The sequence below is a fragment of the Leptodactylus fuscus genome, chromosome 6 (assembly GCF_031893055.1).
Source record: "Leptodactylus fuscus isolate aLepFus1 chromosome 6, aLepFus1.hap2, whole genome shotgun sequence".
Taxonomy (NCBI): Eukaryota; Metazoa; Chordata; class Amphibia; order Anura; family Leptodactylidae; genus Leptodactylus; species Leptodactylus fuscus.
In genome coordinates, this window is record NC_134270.1 from 8,028,721 (window position 1) to 8,048,222 (window position 19,502).

General features: G+C 35.7%; 1 protein-coding gene across 1 annotated transcript in view; it reads right to left on the bottom strand.

The window, feature by feature from the left end:
- The window catches only part of HEXD (hexosaminidase D), a 42,392-nt gene that overhangs the window by 21,898 nt on the left and 992 nt on the right, over positions 1-19,502 (bottom strand). Inside the window, exons 2-3 of the mRNA XM_075279311.1 lie at positions 18,549-18,663; positions 18,360-18,469 (exon numbers count right to left, since the gene is read on the bottom strand). Coding sequence (XP_075135412.1) covers positions 18,360-18,469; positions 18,549-18,663 — 225 coding nt within the window. The remainder of the gene's footprint in view (positions 1-18,359; positions 18,470-18,548; positions 18,664-19,502) is intronic.

Below are 19,502 nucleotides of genomic sequence, written 5' to 3' on the forward strand. Positions count from 1 at the left end.
TAGTTATATTCTTGTACATAGGAGGTAGTATTATAGTAGTTATATTCTTGTACATAGGAGGTAGTATTATAGTAGTTATATTCTTGTACATAGGTGTAGTATTATAGTAGTTATATTCTTGTACATAGGAGCAGTATTATAGTAGTTATATTCTTGTACATAGGAGTAGTATTATAGTAGTTATATTCTTGTACATAGGAGTAGTATTATAGTAGTTATATTCTTGTATATAGGAGCAGTATTATAGTAGTTATATTCTTGTACATAGGGGTAGTATTATAGTAGTTATATTCTTGTACATAGGAGTAGTATTATAGTAGTTATATTCTTGTATATAGGAGCAGTATTATAGTAGTTATATTCTTGTACATAGGAGTAGTATTATAGTAGTTATATTCTTGTACATAGGAGTAGTATTATAGTAGTTATATTCTGGTACATAGGAGTAGTATTATAGTAGTTATATTCTTGTACATAGGAGTAGTATTATAGTAGTTATATTCTTGTACATAGGAGGTAGTATTATAGTAGTTATATTCTTGTACATAGGAGCAGTATTATAGTAGTTATATTCTTGTACATAGGAGTAGTATTATAGTAGTTATATTCTTGTACATAGGAGTAGTATTATAGTAGTTATATTCTTGTACATAGGAGCAGTATTATAGTAGTTATATTCTTGTACATAAGAGTAGTATTATAGCAGTTATATTCTTGTACATAGGAGGTAGTATTATAGTAGTTATATTCTTGTACATAGGAGCAGTATTATAGTAGTTATATTCTTGTACATAGTAGTATTATAGTAGTTATATTCTTGTACATAGGAGCAGTATTATAGTAGTTATATTCTTGTACATAGGAGGTAGTATTATAGTAGTTATATTCTTGTACATAGTAGTATTATAGTAGTTATATTCTTGTACATAGGAGCAGTATTATAGTAGTTATATTCTTGTACATAGTAGTATTATAGTAGTTATATTCTTGTACATAGGAGGCAGTATTATAGTAGTTATATTTTTGTACATAGGAGGTAGTATTATAGTAGTTATATTCTTGTACATAGGAGTAGTATTATAGTAGTTATATTCTTGTACATAGGAGTAGTATTATAATAGTTATATTCTTATACATAGGAGTAGTATTATAGTAGTTATATTCTTGTACATAGGAGGTAGTATTATAGTAGTTATATTCTTGTACATAGGAGGTAGTATTATAGTAGTTATATTCTTGTACATAGGAGGTAGTATTATAGTAGTTATATTCTTGTACATAGGAGCAGTATTATAGTAGTTATATTCTTGTACATAGGAGCAGTATTATAGTAGTTATATTGTTGTACATAGGAGTAGTATTATAATAGTTATATTCTTATACATAGGAGTAGTATTATAGTAGTTATATTCTTGTACATAGGAGTAGTATTATAGTAGTTATATTCATGTACATAGGAGTAGTATTATAGTAGTTATATTCTTGTACATAGGAGTAGTATTATAGTAGTTATATTCTTGTACATAGGAGGTAGTATTATAGTAGTTATATTCTTGTACATAGGAGGTAGTATTATAGTAGTTATATTCTTGTATATAGGAGTAGTATTATAGTAGTTATATTCTTGTACATAGGAGGTAGTATTATAGTAGTTATATTCTTGTATATAGGAGCAGTATTATAGTAGTTATATTCTTGTACATAGGGGTAGTATTATAGTAGTTATATTCTTGTACATAGGAGTAGTATTATAGTAGTTATATTCTTGTATATAGGAGCAGTATTATAGTAGTTATATTCTTGTACATAGGAGTAGTATTATAGTAGTTATATTCTTGTACATAGGAGTAGTATTATAGTAGTTATATTCTGGTACATAGGAGTAGTATTATAGTAGTTATATTCTTGTACATAGGAGTAGTATTATAGTAGTTATATTCTTGTACATAGGAGGTAGTATTATAGTAGTTATATTCTTGTACATAGGAGCAGTATTATAGTAGTTATATTCTTGTACATAGGAGTAGTATTATAGTAGTTATATTCTTGTACATAGGAGTAGTATTATAGTAGTTATATTCTTGTACATAGGAGCAGTATTATAGTAGTTATATTCTTGTACATAAGAGTAGTATTATAGCAGTTATATTCTTGTACATAGGAGGTAGTATTATAGTAGTTATATTCTTGTACATAGTAGTATTATAGTAGTTATATTCTTGTACATAGGAGCAGTATTATAGTAGTTATATTCTTGTACATAGTAGTATTATAGTAGTTATATTCTTGTACATAGGAGCAGTATTATAGTAGTTATATTCTTGTACATAGGAGGTAGTATTATAGTAGTTATATTCTTGTACATAGTAGTATTATAGTAGTTATATTCTTGTACATAGGAGCAGTATTATAGTAGTTATATTCTTGTACATAGTAGTATTATAGTAGTTATATTCTTGTACATAGGAGGCAGTATTATAGTAGTTATATTTTTGTACATAGGAGGTAGTATTATAGTAGTTATATTCTTGTACATAGGAGTAGTATTATAGTAGTTATATTCTTGTACATAGGAGTAGTATTATAATAGTTATATTCTTATACATAGGAGTAGTATTATAGTAGTTATATTCTTGTACATAGGAGGTAATTTTTATTAGTAAAAACAAAACAAAAATACATTACATTCCAGCAGAATTAATAACTAATAATAATAATAATAATAATAATAATAATAATAATAATAATAATATAACATAAATCAGACATGTCTGTCAGATAACAAAAATGAGAATCACTTTAACTTAAGAGTCCATTGCTGGCAGGATAAAGAGGGGGAAAAAAATAAATAAATCCATAAATAAATGAACAGACTTATTTGCAGTGTTATCAGAATATTCAGCAATCGATATATACATTTCTCCACAATTTTACATTATCAGACTTTTTTCTGACCTCCAGAGACTTTATCCACCTCAGTTCAGACATGATATATGTGACAGCGGTCATATGACGGAAGGGCTCTCTGTGTAGGGACTCCTGGGTCCTCGTATGCCAGTGATAATATTTGATGACAGTAATAATAATATACAGGGTCTCCCGGTTAATGTCACCTATATTAGTTGGGATGCCATATATGATTTCGGGGTATTTGAGTGATTGTAATCGGGGAATTTTCAGCCTCCGGGATATTTCCTGCCAGATCTTTCGCCCTCCCCCGCACTCTGATATAAAATGTGCCATGGTCTCCTCCTGCTGACAACCTAATGGACATGCCCGATCTGTCACACTGAGATGTTTTAGGTTGCCTCTTACAAAAAGTTTCCCATGCAGAGATAGCCAGGCAATGTCAAAGAACTTTGCAGGGAGCCTCAGACCAGTGAGGAGCCTCAGACTATCCTGCAGGGTTATAGATGTACAGTCCCTCAATGCCGGCTGGAGACAATAGAAGGTCTTACATACCCTGGTATACAGATCTCTCCTGGTCTTACTCACCAGATAGGTCTTTTCAATACCCCATTTTTTCAGGCACCTTATGCCATAGTCCAGATACTGGGGGAGGTAGTCACGAGTCGATCGACCCCTCTTAAGGCTGCCGCCTCGCACCCAGGATTCTGCAAAAGGCAATATCCAGTCCCTGATACTATTTACCCACAGGGAGCTGTTATCTGAGTCCAGGCAACCAAAATTTACTTTTAGAAACATGGAGTCAAAAAACACCCTTGGATTTAACATATCCAGCCCACCCTCTCTCCTCTGTAGGTAGGTTATCCCTCTTTTTACTGGGTTCAACCTGTTCCCCCACAAAAGTTGGAAGAACAGGCTAAAGAGCCTAGCGGAGAAAGATTCTGGCAAAGGAAAGACAACAGAGACGTACAAGAAGACAGGGACCAGGTAAGTCTTCAACATTTTAACCCTTTCTCTATAGGTCAGCCTCCAGTTCTTCCATCGCTGAACCTTTGCATTTCCGGATTCCAACTTTTCTTCCCAATTTAGTCTGCAATTATCATCCCTCCCGAATTTCACCCCAAGGATCTTAATATAGGAGGAGGCCTGGGCAAACTGCGGCAGATCAAATGTAGGACCAGTATGACCCGTCCAGAGAGCTTGACTCTTCTCAAGGTTGACAAGAGACCCGGAGGCCTCTGAGTAACTTCTGATGGCTGCAGACAACATCTCCACCTCACGAGGCTCAGATATCACCACAGTCACATCATCCGCGTAGGCAACAACTCTCAGGGGCAAGCAGTGGGGGACCGGCGCCCCCTGAAAATCACACTCCTGCAGTGACCTAAGAAACGGGTCTATGGCAAACACATACAGTAATGGACTCAGTGGGCAACCTTGTCTCACCCCTGCCTCAACCCTGAAAGCATCACCCTGCCAACCATTAATCAGAGGAAAGCTCTCCGCCTCACGGTACAAAGTTCTCAGCCAATCCACAAATTGTCCTGGAATACCGTACTTTGTCAAAATCGCCCATAGATACTCATGGTCTACTCTGTCAAAGGCCTTAGCCTGGTCAAGACTCACAACATATCTCCCACACCTCAGAGCTTTACATCTCTCAAACATCTCCCTTATCGAGATAACTGCTCCAGAGATGTTCCGCCCTTTAACTGTGCCAAACTGTGAGCCTGCCAACAGTGCCGAGGACAAACAAACTAATCTAGAGAACAGAATTTTTGCAAGAATCTTCCTATCGACATTCAAGAGGGCAATCGGCCTCCAGTTCTTGATGTCACCAGGCTCTTTACCTTTAGACAGCAGGATCAGGGAGGACACTCTCATGGATGGAGGCATCAGGTGGTTTTCTAGACTAGTTTTGTATACATCCACGAGAATTGGTGCCAAGAGGTCTCGGAATTTCTTATAGAACTCAGCTGTAATCCCATCTGGACCTGGTGCCTTCTTCAGATGTAACTTATCTATGGCCTCTTTCACCTCCTCCACTGTTAACTCTGCTGTCAAAGGAGAAAAGTCCAAATCATTAGTATCAGGATCCGGAGTTGCCTCCAAGAATTGAGCCACCTTCTCTCTATCCAAAACCTTCTTCTGAAACAAGTCAGCATAGTAAGTTCTCACCACCCCCAGGATACCCTCCCGAGACTCCTGTAAAACACCCTGGGAGTCAGTGAGACCTGTGACCGATTTATTTGCCACCCGCTCCCTGCAATTCTCAAAAGGATCCGGAGCCCCTAAGGACCCATAATCCCGTTCAAGAACCAGGGATGTATACCTGCGGTACTGATACTGACTGATCTCAGATTTCAGCCGGTCAATCTTCTGTTGGTTATCCCCGCCCGCCGAATAGAGTGACTCTAATTCTTTCCGCAGCCTGAGATACTGGCTATACTTACTCTTCCCCTTCTTAACTGACAGTCTCCTTAAGAGGGATCTGATCTCCTCCTTGACATCCTCCCACCAGTCTGCCATGTTGTCATAAAACACCACTCTCTCAAGCTGGTTCTGAAATAGAGAGTGGACACAACTCCGGACACAGTCATCGTCCAAGAGGCTGGAATTGAGCTTCCATAGGCCTCTCCCAATATCAGGGCGTTTTGTGGAGCCCAAGCAAAAATACAAAGCCAGATGGTCAGAATAAGGGACTGTCTTTTCACTTTTCTCACTAACATGCTCAGCGGGACTGACCAGAGCTAAGTCTATCCGGCTGCATCTACCAGCGCAGGAGTAAGTGAATTTTGGTTTCCTACCACCCTCAGTAAACACATCAGACAGACCAGCCTGTGAAATAATTCTGCTTAAGACCTTGCAGTCCCTGGTGAGAGGCCTACCAGTAGGTCTGTCACTGGATGACATGGTGGCATTGAAGTCCCCTGCCATGACTACCGGAACAGATGTAAACAAGTACTGCTTGACTTCATCAAACAGACGTGCCCTTTCAATCACCGACTGCGGTGGACCATAGATATTAATGAGTCGGAGCCTTCTGCCTCGGATGGTAACTTCTAAAACCAGGCACCTCCCCATCAGAACCTCAGTGAATCTGTGTATGGTGACATCAGGGGTGTTAAACAGTATAGAAACCCCGGCATAAGGTTCCACAGCCAGAGACCAGAAGGACGGGCCAGATTTCCATTCTCTCTCTGCTTCTCGTATTAGTCCTAAAGTATTTAAACGGGTTTCTTGTAAGAAATAGACATCGGCATCAAGATATCTCAGATGTTCATACACTGCGTGTCTTGTCCTCCTTGCTCGGATGCTATTCACATTACTAGAGATAACTTTAAGATAGAAACCTGCCATCAGAACAACTAGGAATATGAGAAACAGAGAGATGGGCCCCATTGTCATAGATCAGAGTCAGAGGTGTCCTGGTGACCAGCTGTTTCCATGTCTGATTCGGACTGCCCCTCATCTCGGTGGGGTCTCCTCTTATTGGGAGGATCGCCCTCTGGCTCCTCCTCATACTCCGCCATCATTCGTGAGAGTTCTCTGTCTAGTTCTGCTTCTCCGTCTGACTCTGATAGGACACTAAATCTATTCCCCGTTGCAGTGACCTCGCCTGCACTACTTACTCTCATCTTTGTAGGCTTTTCTACCGTGGTCCACTCACCCTCAGGCTTACGGCTGGCTTTATCCTTCTTCCTCCTTTTATTATTGTTGGATGATCGGGCAGGAGAAGAGACGACCACTGAGGGTTGTACAACCTGCTCGACAACCTCCATGGTCGTCTCAATGGGACCTGACTCGGCCTGGTCTTGGGTGGTATCACCTGTATGTGGTTGAGGCTCCGCCTCCGTGACTACTGACCCTGACAATAGCGCCTCCTCCTCCTCCTGTATGTCATCAGCCGCTGCCAGCAAGTCCTCATCAGGGCTATCCTTACAGATGTTATGCCAGGCATCAGGACAATCTCTGTGGGGGTGACCGATCCGACCGCACAGGTTACACCTAATGCTTTGGCATGTGGCACTCACGTGGCCCATTTCATTACATAGGCTACACTTTACCATGGAGCATACACTGGCCACATGGCCGGCCTTCCCACACTTGAAGCACCGGCGAGGCTGACCCGCATAGAAGCAGATCCCTTTTTCTCGGCCTATAAAGAACGAATTGGGCAGATGTTGGGTTATGTTGTTCTGCTGACGCAACTTCACCAGGACCCTCCACCCACCGGTCCAGACCCCGTCTTCATCCCTGTTCTTACTAAGATCGGACATGAGGTCACAATGCCTCCTGAGCCAGATGACAATATCCTGAGGGGGAACGGCTTCATTCCAAAATACAATTGTGACAGAGGCTGTATCTGGCCTAGAGATGGGGATGAAACTGAACTTATCCCAACCTTCCGTATCTCTCAACCTGGTGAGATTGGCCCAGAACCGGTCCAGATCAGACATCAGCTTAAAACTAACATCATACCCCTGGCGGTCAGGAAGGTTTATGACGGCCAGGATATCAGTCGGCACAAAGCCCATCTGGGTACATAGGAGCTCTCGGACCACAAACCTCCTATCCGGCAGATCCTCCTTGGCACCTCCGTGCCTAAACCTGACTACATTCCTCCTCCTGAAAGCCTGGCCTGTATAATTGGAGTTTGATGCAAAAGATGGAGCACCGCGGCTCCAGGCATTCCCTGAGGAGGTACGGCCGGATCCGCCATCTTGGCGTGTTTGTGGGCGCTGTGTGGGCTGCTGAGCACCTGTACCATGTGGTTCTGCTACTGTGCGAGTATCTAGAGGGGGAAAGTCCTGCACACTGGACTGTCCTGTGTCCGCCCCACCATCAACCTCTATGTCTGCAATATCACCAGACTCCAGAGACTGGACTGCAGAGGGGTCTGACGCCATAGATCGTGAAGGATCCCCCCCAGAAACACCTTCCCCTGCTGGGCCGTTATCACATACAGGAATATCCATAATATCAGGCACATTAGTCAGACAATCAGCGGCAGCAGAGTCCTGCACAGCAGAGTCCATATTAGTATTATAGTCAGCGGCAGCAGAGTCCTGCATAGCAGAGTCCATATTACCACTACAGTCAGCGGCAGCAGAGTCCTGCACAACAGAGTCCACAACCTGTAACCCCAAATATGTTACTCCCCCAGTACCTTCAGGTAAGAGTCCATAGTCCTGCTGCAATGACTTGTCTCCTGGGACTTGTGGTGTCTGCACAGCTGCTACTTCATTACCATTAGGCAGGGGTCCATGACCTGGTTGCAAAGTGCTGGTTGCTGGGACTTGTGGTGCCTTGCTGAGAACTGCTGCAGGTTTTTGCTGTTGCTGAACACTGGTCGCTTTCCCGTACAAATTCCCTTCCTTAAAAGGGAAACTTGCTGGCTGCAGAACTGGTTTTACATGGGACTGCTGGCTGCCACCTTGAGAGGGTTCAGACCCAGCTTTGGCACAAGGTGATGGTGACTTCTGGTATTCCTGGAACCGCTGCTGGTTTCTGTACGATTCTCCCACCGGTCCCATTTGCTCCAGTACAGTCTCGGTCTCCCGTACGTTCTCGGCGAGCTCTTTCGCCAGTGCGCTCAGCTTCCTGTCCAGTAACACCAGTTTCTCAGGGCATGCAGACTTTTTTAGATTATACGCACATTCAATCTGTCTCTGCAGATATATTTTACTGGCCTTCAATGTCTCCAGTCGCTTGACCAGTGCTGGTATCTCATCTGCCAGGCGCAGTTCTGGTGCTCGCTCAGTAGCTGTGACAGTCTGTGCATTGTTGGAAAGCTTTGCAGGTTGGTTACCCCCAGTATGGCTTCTGGTTGGTGTAGCCTGTGATTTCTGACATGCTACGGCTGTTGTCACTGCCATGGGCCCACAATGTCCAGACTGGGGACTATGTCCCAGTTTATTTCCAGTGACTGTACTGCTGGTACCTTGAAGCTTCCCCGCTGGTCTCCCTTTGATCTCCTCCACTGCCTTCACTACATTTTTGTAGTTACCGCTTCCAGATCTTGTCCGCTCAGACCGTACCAATACAGACTGCTGCATGTTCTCCTGCATGGTCTGCTTCTCCAGGGATGTTCTCCTCTGTCTGCAGGAGGGTGGGGTGGACTGGACACCTGCAACCTGCAATGGAGTCTGCACAGGCTGCAAAGTTTGCTCCTTACATTCAACCATTTTGCTTGGTTGTTGCACCGTACTACTGCTTGCTTCCGTTACTTCTTCCTTTACAACTTTCTTCCCATCTTGGCTTGCTGCACTAGGACTGCTGACACACTGGACACGGTTCCCATTACTGGGGACTTTAGGATTTCCATCCATTTTTTTAGTTGTCTGGGAATTGCTTCCCAGAGAAGGCCTTGGAGCCTGGGCCTTGGCAGGGGAACTTCCCCACCCAGGGCGGCCCCGCCCTGGGCTATCTCCAGACATCAGGAGCCTCAGGAGAGCTACAAAAACACGTCCTCACAGCTAGGAGGTAGTATTATAGTAGTTATATTCTGGTACATAGGAGTAGTATTATAGTAGTTATATTCTTGTACATAGGAGTAGTATTATAGTAGTTATATTCTTGTACATAGGAGCAGTATTATAGTAGTTATATTCTTGTACATAGGAGCAGTATTATAGTAGTTATATTGTTGTACATAGGAGTAGTATTATAGTAGTTATATTCATGTACATAGGAGTAGTATTATAGTAGTTATATTCTTGTACATAGGAGTAGTATTATAGTAGTTATATTCTTGTACATAGGAGGTAGTATTATAGTAGTTATATTCTTGTACATAGGAGGTAGTATTATAGTAGTTATATTCTTGTACATAGGAGGTAGTATTATAGTAGTTATATTCTTGTACATAGGAGTAGTATTATAGTAGTTATATTCTTGTACATAGGAGCAGTATTATAGTAGTTATATTCTTGTACATAGGAGGTAGTATTATAGTAGTTATATTCTTGTACATAGGAGTAGTATTATAGTAGTTATATTCTTGTACATAGGAGTAGTATTATAGTAGTTATATTCTTGTACATAGGAGGTAGTATTATAGTAGTTATATTCTTGTACATAGGAGTAGTATTATAGTAGTTATATTCTTGTACATAGGAGCAGTATTATAGTAGTTATATTCTTGTACATAGGAGGTAGTATTATAGTAGTTATATTCTTGTACATAGGAGTAGTATTATAGTAGTTATATTCTTGTACATAGGAGTAGTATTATAGTAGTTATATTCTTGTACATAGGAGGTAGTATTATAGTAGTTATATTCTTGTACATAGGAGCAGTATTATAGTAGTTATATTGTTGTACATAGGAGTAGTATTATAGTAGTTATATTCTTGTACATAGGAGTAGTATTATAGTAGTTATATTCTTGTACATAGGAGCAGTATTATAGTAGTTATATTCTTGTACATAGGAGGTAGTATTATAGTAGTTATATTCTTGTACATAGGAGTAGTATTATAGTAGTTATATTCTTGTACATAGGAGTAGTATTATAGTAGTTATATTCTTGTACATAGGAGGTAGTATTATAGTAGTTATATTCTTGTACATAGGAGCAGTATTATAGTAGTTATATTGTTGTACATAGGAGTAGTATTATAGTAGTTATATTCTTGTACATAGGAGGTAGTATTATAGTAGTTATATTCATGTACATAGGAGTAGTATTATAGTAGTTATATTCTTGTACATATGAGTAGTATTATAGTAGTTATATTCTTGTACATAGGAGGTAGTATTATAGTAGTTATATTCTTGTACATAGGAGGTAGTATTATAGTAGTTATATTCTTGTACATAGGAGTAGTATTATAGTAGTTATATTCTTGTACATAGGAGTAGTATTATAGTAGTTATATTCTTGTACATAGGAGGTAGTATTATAGTAGTTATATTCTTGTACATAGGAGTAGTATTATAGTAGTTATATTCTTGTACATAGGAGGTAGTATTATAGTAGTTATATTCTTGTATATAGGAGTAGTATTATAGTAGTTATATTCTTGTACATAGGAGGTAGTATTATAGTAGTTATATTCTTGTACATAGGAGCAGTATTATAGTAGTTATATTCTTGTACATAGGAGGTAGTATTATAGTAGTTATATTCTTGTACATAGGAGTAGTATTATAGTAGTTATATTCTTGTACATAGGAGTAGTATTATAGTAGTTATATTCTTGTACATAGGAGTAGTATTATAGTAGTTATATTCTTGTATATAGGAGTAGTATTATAGTAGTTATATTCTTGTACATAGGAGTAGTATTATAGTAGTTATATTCTTGTACATAGGAGTAGTATTATAGTAGTTATATTCTTGTACATAGGAGTAGTATTATAGTAGTTATATTCTTGTACATAGGAGTAGTATTATAGTAGTTATATTCTTGTACATAGGAGTAGTATTATAGTAGTTATATTCTTGTACATAGGAGTAGTATTATAGTAGTTATATTCTTGTACATAGGAGTAGTATTATAGTAGTTATATTCTTGTATATAGGAGTAGTATTATAGTAGTTATATTCTTGTACATAGGAGTAGTATTATAGTAGTTATATTCTTGTACATAGGAGTATTATTATAGTAGTTATATTCTTGTACATAGGAGTAGTATTATAGTAGTTATATTCTTGTACATAGGAGTAGTATTATAGTAGTTATATTCTTGTACATAGGAGGTAGTATTATAGTAGTTATATTCTTGTACATAGGAGCAGTATTATAGTAGTTATATTCTGGAACATAGGAGCGGTATTATAGTAGTTATATTCTGGTACATAGGAGCGGTATTATAGTAGTTATATTCTGGTACATAGGAGCGGTATTATAGTAGTTATATTCTGGTACATAGGAGCGGTATTATAGTAGTTATATTCTTGTACATAGGAGTAGTATTATAGTAGTTATATTCTTGTACATAGGAGTAGTATTATAGTAGTTATATTCTTGTACATAGGAGGTAGTATTATAGTAGTTATATTCTTGTACATAGGAGTAGTATTATAGTAGTTATATTCTTGTACATAGGAGCAGTATTATAGTAGTTATATTCTTGTACATAGGAGTATTATTATAGTAGTTATATTCTTGTATATAGGAGTAGTATTATAGTAGTTATATTCTGGAACATAGGAGCGGTATTATAGTAGTTATATTCTGGTACATAGGAGCGGTATTATAGTAGTTATATTCTGGTACATAGGAGCGGTATTATAGTAGTTATATTCTTGTACATAGGAGTAGTATTATAGTAGTTATATTCTTGTACATAGGAGTAGTATTATAGTAGTTATATTCTTGTACATAGGAGGTAGTATTATAGTAGTTATATTCTTGTACATAGGAGTAGTATTATAGTAGTTATATTCTTGTACATAGGAGCAGTATTATAGTAGTTATATTCTTGTACATAGGAGTATTATTATAGTAGTTATATTCTTGTACATAGGAGTAGTATTATAGTAGTTTTATTCTTGTACATAGGAGTAGTATTATAGTAGTTTTATTCTTGTACATAGGAGTAGTATTATAGTAGTTATATTCTTGTACATAGGAGCAGTATTATAGTAGTTATATTCTTGTACATAGGAGTAGTATTATAGTAGTTATATTCTTGTACATAGGAGCAGTATTATAGTAGTTATATTCTGGTACATAGGAGCGGTATTATAGTAGTTATATTCTGGTACATAGGAGGTAGTATTATAGTAGTTATATTCTTGTACATAGGAGTAGTATTATAGTAGTTATATTCTTGTACATAGGAGTAGTATTATAGTAGTTATATTCTTGTACATAGGAGTAGTATTATAGTAGTTATATTCTTGTATATAGGAGTAGTATTATAGTAGTTATATTCTGGTACATAGGAGTAGTATTATAGTAGTTATATTCTTGTACATAGGAGGTAGTATTATAGTAGTTATATTCTTGTACATAGGAGTAGTATTATAGTAGTTATATTCTTGTACATAGGAGTAGTATTATAGTAGTTATATTCTTGTATATAGGAGTAGTATTATAGTAGTTATATTCTTGTACATAGGAGTAGTATTATAGTAGTTATATTCTTGTACATAGGGGCGGTATTATAGTAGTTATATTCATGTACATAGGAGGTAGTATTATAGTAGTTATATTCTTGTACATAGGAGTAGTATTATAGTAGTTATATTCTTGTACATAGGAGTAGTATTATAGTAGTTATATTCTTGTACATAGGGGCGGTATTATAGTAGTTATATTCTTGTACATAGGAGGTAGTATTATAGTAGTTATATTCTTGTACATAGGAGTAGTATTATAGTAGTTATATTCTTGTACATAGGAGTAGTATTATAGTAGTTATATTCATGTACATAGGAGTAGTATTATAGTAGTTATATTCTTGTACATAGGAGTAGTATTATAGTAGTTATATTCTTGTACATAGGGGCGGTATTATAGTAGTTATATTCATGTACATAGGAGGTAGTATTATAGTAGTTATATTCTTGTACATAGGAGTAGTATTATAGTAGTTATATTCTTGTACATAGGAGTAGTATTATAGTAGTTATATTCTTGTACATAGGAGTAGTATTATAGTAGTTATATTCTTGTACATAGGAGTAGTATTATAGTAGTTATATTCTTGTACATAGGAGTAGCATTATAGTAGTTATATTCTTATACATAGGAGGTAGTATTATAGTAGTTATATTCTTGTACATAGGAGTAGTATTATAGTAGTTATATTCTTGTACATAGGAGTAGCATTATAGTAGTTATATTCTTATACATAGGAGGTAGTATTATAGTAGTTATATTCTTGTACATAGGAGTAGTATTATAGTAGTTATATTCTTGTACATAGGAGTAGTATTATAGTAGTTATATTCTTGTACATAGGAGTATTATTATAGTAGTTATATTCTTGTACATAGGAGCAGTATTATAGTAGTTATATTCTTGTACATAGGAGTAGTATTATAGTAGTTATATTCTTGTATATAGGAGTAGTATTATAGTAGTTATATTCTTGTATATAGGAGTAGTATTATAGTAGTTATATTCTTGTACATAGAAGTATTATAGTAGTTATATTCTTGTATATAGGAGTAGTATTATAGTAGTTATATTCTGGAACATAGGAGCGGTATTATAGTAGTTATATTCTGGTACATAGGAGCGGTATTATAGTAGTTATATTCTGGTACATAGGAGGTAGTATTATAGTAGTTATATTCTTGTACATAGGAGTAGTATTATAGTAGTTATATTCTTGTACATAGGAGTAGTATTATAGTAGTTATATTCTTGTACATAGGAGCAGTATTATAGTAGTTATATTCTTGTACATAGGAGTATTATTATAGTAGTTATATTCTTGTACATAGGAGTAGTATTATAGTAGTTTTATTCTTGTACATAGGAGTAGTATTATAGCAGTTTTATTCTTGTACATAGGAGTAGTATTATAGTAGTTTTATTCTTGTACATAGGAGTAGTATTATAGTAGTTATATTCTTGTACATAGGAGCAGTATTATAGTAGTTATATTCTTGTACATAGGAGTAGTATTATAGTAGTTATATTCTTGTACATAGGAGGTAGTATTATAGTAGTTATATTCTTGTATATAGGAGTAGTACTATAGTAGTTATATTCTTGTACATAGGAGTAGTATTATAGTAGTTTTATTCTTGTACATAGGAGTAGTATTATAGTAGTTATATTCTTGTATATAGGAGTAGTATTATAGTAGTTATATTCTTGTATATAGGAGTAGTATTATAGTAGTTATATTCTTGTACATAGGAGCAGTATTATAGTAGTTATATTCTTGTACATAGGAGTATTATTATAGTAGTTATATTCTTGTACATAGGAGTAGTATTATAGTAGTTTTATTCTTGTACATAGGAGTAGTATTATAGCAGTTTTATTCTTGTACATAGGAGTAGTATTATAGTAGTTTTATTCTTGTACATAGGAGTAGTATTATAGTAGTTATATTCTTGTACATAGGAGCAGTATTATAGTAGTTATATTCTTGTACATAGGAGTAGTATTATAGTAGTTATATTCTTGTACATAGGAGGTAGTATTATAGTAGTTATATTCTGGTACATAGGAGCGGTATTATAGTAGTTATATTCTGGTACATAGGAGGTATTATTATAGTAGTTATATTCTTGTACATAGGAGTAGTATTATAGTAGTTATATTCTTGTACATAGGAGCGGTATTATAGTAGTTATATTCTTGTACATAGGAGGTAGTATTATAGTAGTTATATTCTTGTACATAGGAGTAGTATTATAGTAGTTATATTCTTGTACATAGGAGTAGTATTATAGTAGTTATATTCTTGTATATAGGAGTAGTATTATAGTAGTTATATTCTGGTACATAGGAGTAGTATTATAGTAGCTATATTCTTGTATATAGGAGTAGTATTATAGTAGTTATATTCTGGTACATAGGAGTAGTATTATAGTAGTTATATTCTGGTACATAGGAGTAGTATTATAGTAGTTATATTCTTGTACATAGGAGGTAGTATTATAGTAGTTATATTCTTGTACATAGGAGTAGTATTATAGTAGTTATATTCTTGTATATAGGAGTAGTATTATAGTAGTTATATTCTGGTACATAGGAGTAGTATTATAGTAGTTATATTCTGGTACATAGGAGTAGTATTATAGTAGTTATATTCTTGTACATAGGAGGTAGTATTATAGTAGTTATATTCTTGTACATAGGAGTAGTATTATAGTAGTTATATTCTTGTATATAGGAGTAGTATTATAGTAGTTATATTCTTGTACATAGGAGTAGTATTATAGTAGTTATATTCTTGTACATAGGAGTAGTATTATAGTAGTTATATTCTTGTATATAGGAGTAGTATTATAGTAGTTATATTCTGGTACATAGGAGTAGTATTATAGTAGTTATATTCTGGTACATAGGAGTAGTATTATAGTAGTTATATTCTTGTACATAGGAGGTAGTATTATAGTAGTTATATTCTTGTACATAGGAGTAGTATTATAGTAGTTATATTCTTGTATATAGGAGTAGTATTATAGTAGTTATATTCTGGTACATAGGAGTAGTATTATAGTAGTTATATTCTGGTACATAGGAGTAGTATTATAGTAGTTATATTCTTGTACATAGGAGGTAGTATTATAGTAGTCATATTCTTGTACATAGGAGTAGTATTATAGTAGTTATATTCTTGTACATAGGAGTAGTATTATAGTAGTTATATTCTTGTACATAGGGTAGTATTATAGTAGTTATATTCTTGTACATAGGAGTAGTATTATAGTAGTTATATTCTTGTACATAGGAGGTAGTATTATAGTAGTTATATTCTTGTACATAGGAGTAGTATTATAGTAGTTATATTCTTGTACATAGGAGGTAGTATTATAGTAGTTATATTCTTGTACATAGGAATAGTATTATAGTAGTTATATTCTTGTACATAGGAGTAGTATTATAGTAGTTATATTCTTGTACATAGGAGTAGTATTATAGTAGTTATATTCTTGTACATAGGGGCAGTATTATAGTAGTTATATTCTTGTACATAGGGGCAGTATTATAGTAGTTATATTCTTGTACATAGTAGTAGTATTATAGTAGTTATATTCTTGTACATAGGGGCAGTATTATAGTAGTTATATTCTTGTACATAGGAGTAGTATTATAGTAGTTATATTCTTGTACATAGGAGTAGTATTATAGTAGTTATATTCTTGTACATAGGAGTAGTATTATAGTAGTTATATTCTTGTACATAGGAGGTAGTATTATAGTAGTTATATTCTTGTACATAGGAGGTAGTATTATAGTAGTTATACTCTTGTACATAGGAGTAGTATTATAGTAGTTATATTCTTGTACATAGGAGTAGTATTATAGTAGTTATATTCTTGTACATAGGAGCGGTATTATAGTAGTTATATTCTTGTACATAGGAGTAGTATTATAGTAGTTATATTCTTGTACATAGGAGTAGTATTATAGTAGTTATATTCTTGTATATAGGAGTAGTATTATAGTAGTTATATTCTGGTACATAGGAGTAGTATTATAGTAGTTATATTCTTGTACATAGGAGGTAGTATTATAGTAGTTATATTCTTGTACATAGGAGCGGTATTATAGTAGTTATATTCTTGTACATAGGAGGTAGTATTATAATAGTCATATTCTTGTACATAGGAGCAGTATTATAGTAGTCATATTCTTGTACATAGGAGTAGTATTATAGTAGTTATATTCTTGTACATAGGAGGTAGTATTATAATAGTCATATTCTTGTACATAGGAGCAGTATTATAGTAGTCATATTCTTGTACATAGGAGTAGTATTATAGTAGTTATATTCTTGTACATAGGAGGCAGTATTATAGTAGTTATATTCTTGTACATAGGAGTAGTATTATAGTAGTTATATTCTTGTACATAGGAGGTAGTATTATAGTAGTTATATTCTTGTACATAGGAGTAGTATTATAGTAGTTATATTCTTGTACATAGGAGGTAGTATTATAGTAGTTATATTCTTGTACATAGGAATAGTATTATAGTAGTTATATTCTTGTACATAGGAGTAGTATTATAGTAGTTATATTCTTGTACATAGGAGCAGTATTATAGTAGTTATATTCTTGTACATAGGAGTAGTATTATAGTAGTTATATTCTTGTACATAGGGGCAGTATTATAGTAGTTATATTCTTGTACATAGGGGCAGTATTATAGTAGTTATATTCTTGTACATAGTAGTAGTATTATAGTAGTTATATTCTTGTACATAGGGGCAGTATTATAGTAGTTATATTCTTGTACATTGCAGTAGTATTATAGTAGTTATATTCTTGTACATAGGAGTAGTATTATAGTAGTTATATTCTTGTACATAGGAGTAGTATTATAGTAGTTATATTCTTGTACATAGGAGTAGTATTATAGTAGTTATATTCTTGTACATAGGAGTAGTATTATAGTAGTTATATTCTTGTACATAGGAGTAGTATTATAGTAGTTATATTCTTGTACATAGGAGTAGTATTATAGTAGTTATATTCTTGTACATAGGAGTAGTATTATAGTAGTTATATTCTTGTACATAGGAGTAGTATTATAGTAGTTATATTCTTGTACATAGGGGCAGTATTATAGAAGTTATATTCTTGTACATAGGGGCAGTATTATAGTAGTTATATTCTTGTACATAGGGGCAGTATTATAGTAGTTATATTCTTGTACATAGGGGCAGTATTATAGTAGTTTTTCCCACAGTATATGAGAATCTCGGCTCTATCGTGACAGGTGACATTATACAATACATTATAGTATTGATCACTGTTATCTTGTTGCGGTATACATATATTAGGTAGTATAGGAGATGTGACCTGTAGGCGTGAGCTGCCCGCAGGGGTTGGAGTTCCTCGCAGTATGGAAAGGTGTCCTCATATTCTATTAGTATCCCGGTTGCTCCCAGGGCAGAGAAGAGCGGAAATACCTGGCGAGAAAAAATGAGTAATCTTAGAAAACAGGATCAGATTATCGGGATCACAGAGCACATGGGGCGTGTTTGTTACCTCAGCGAGATACGAGACTTTTGGGGGAGCCCCTTTTAGATCGAGATGAACCAGGATCATACTGACACTCGCTCTTCTCTCCAGAGTAATGTCGCCATTGTCGGTGCTGCCATGTCTGAGATGGAGAGGAATATAGAGCAACAATACAGAAGTCAGACTTATTACACATCACTAGCCGGGGCCGCTTGGCACTAGCCATTAACCCATTGGTGCTGAAGAGCTTTGATAGCTGTCAGTGAATGGAAATATTCATTGTATACAAACACAGATTAAGACCTAAAGCCCAGTTCAGACATGAGATTGTTCTGTCTGCAGTATGTTTTATATGTCAGATTTAACCCTTTGTCACTGGACACAAGCCGTCTGAACGTCACAGCTGTGGGTTTGCTACAATAGACAATGCTCTGTGGCTATATACTGTATATCTGTCTGCACTGACACATTGTTACAAGTGATCAGACTCGTCCTTTTGATGTGGTCAGGTTACAGAGGACAATCCTGTAACAAACCCTCAGCTGTGACCTGCAGATATGAATAAAAGTGATAGCCCAGAACAAAGACCCAATAGCCGACTAATCCGCTGTAGTAGGTGAAACGTCTGTGTGTGTACAGTGAATGGCGCAGACCGAGCCTGAATATCCAGTTCTGCCGCAGAGGTTGTAAATATTCTCCACCAATCACAGTGCGGCTTCAGCAAATAACAGCGGCTCACCCGGATCTGGGTGTATTACAATATGTATGTCCGCCACATAATTAGGGGTCCGGTATGGCGGTATGGCTGGGGCAGCAGGTCGGCCATGGCCGCTACCTCCGGTCCTCTCCTCTCATAGACCTACATACATGACCGGCCGCTCCATTCATACAGGGCACACAGGATCCCATGGATGGGGGGCAGCGGTCAGATAGTAACTGGGAACACTGGAGTACCCCTTTATGTCACCGCATGTCCGACCG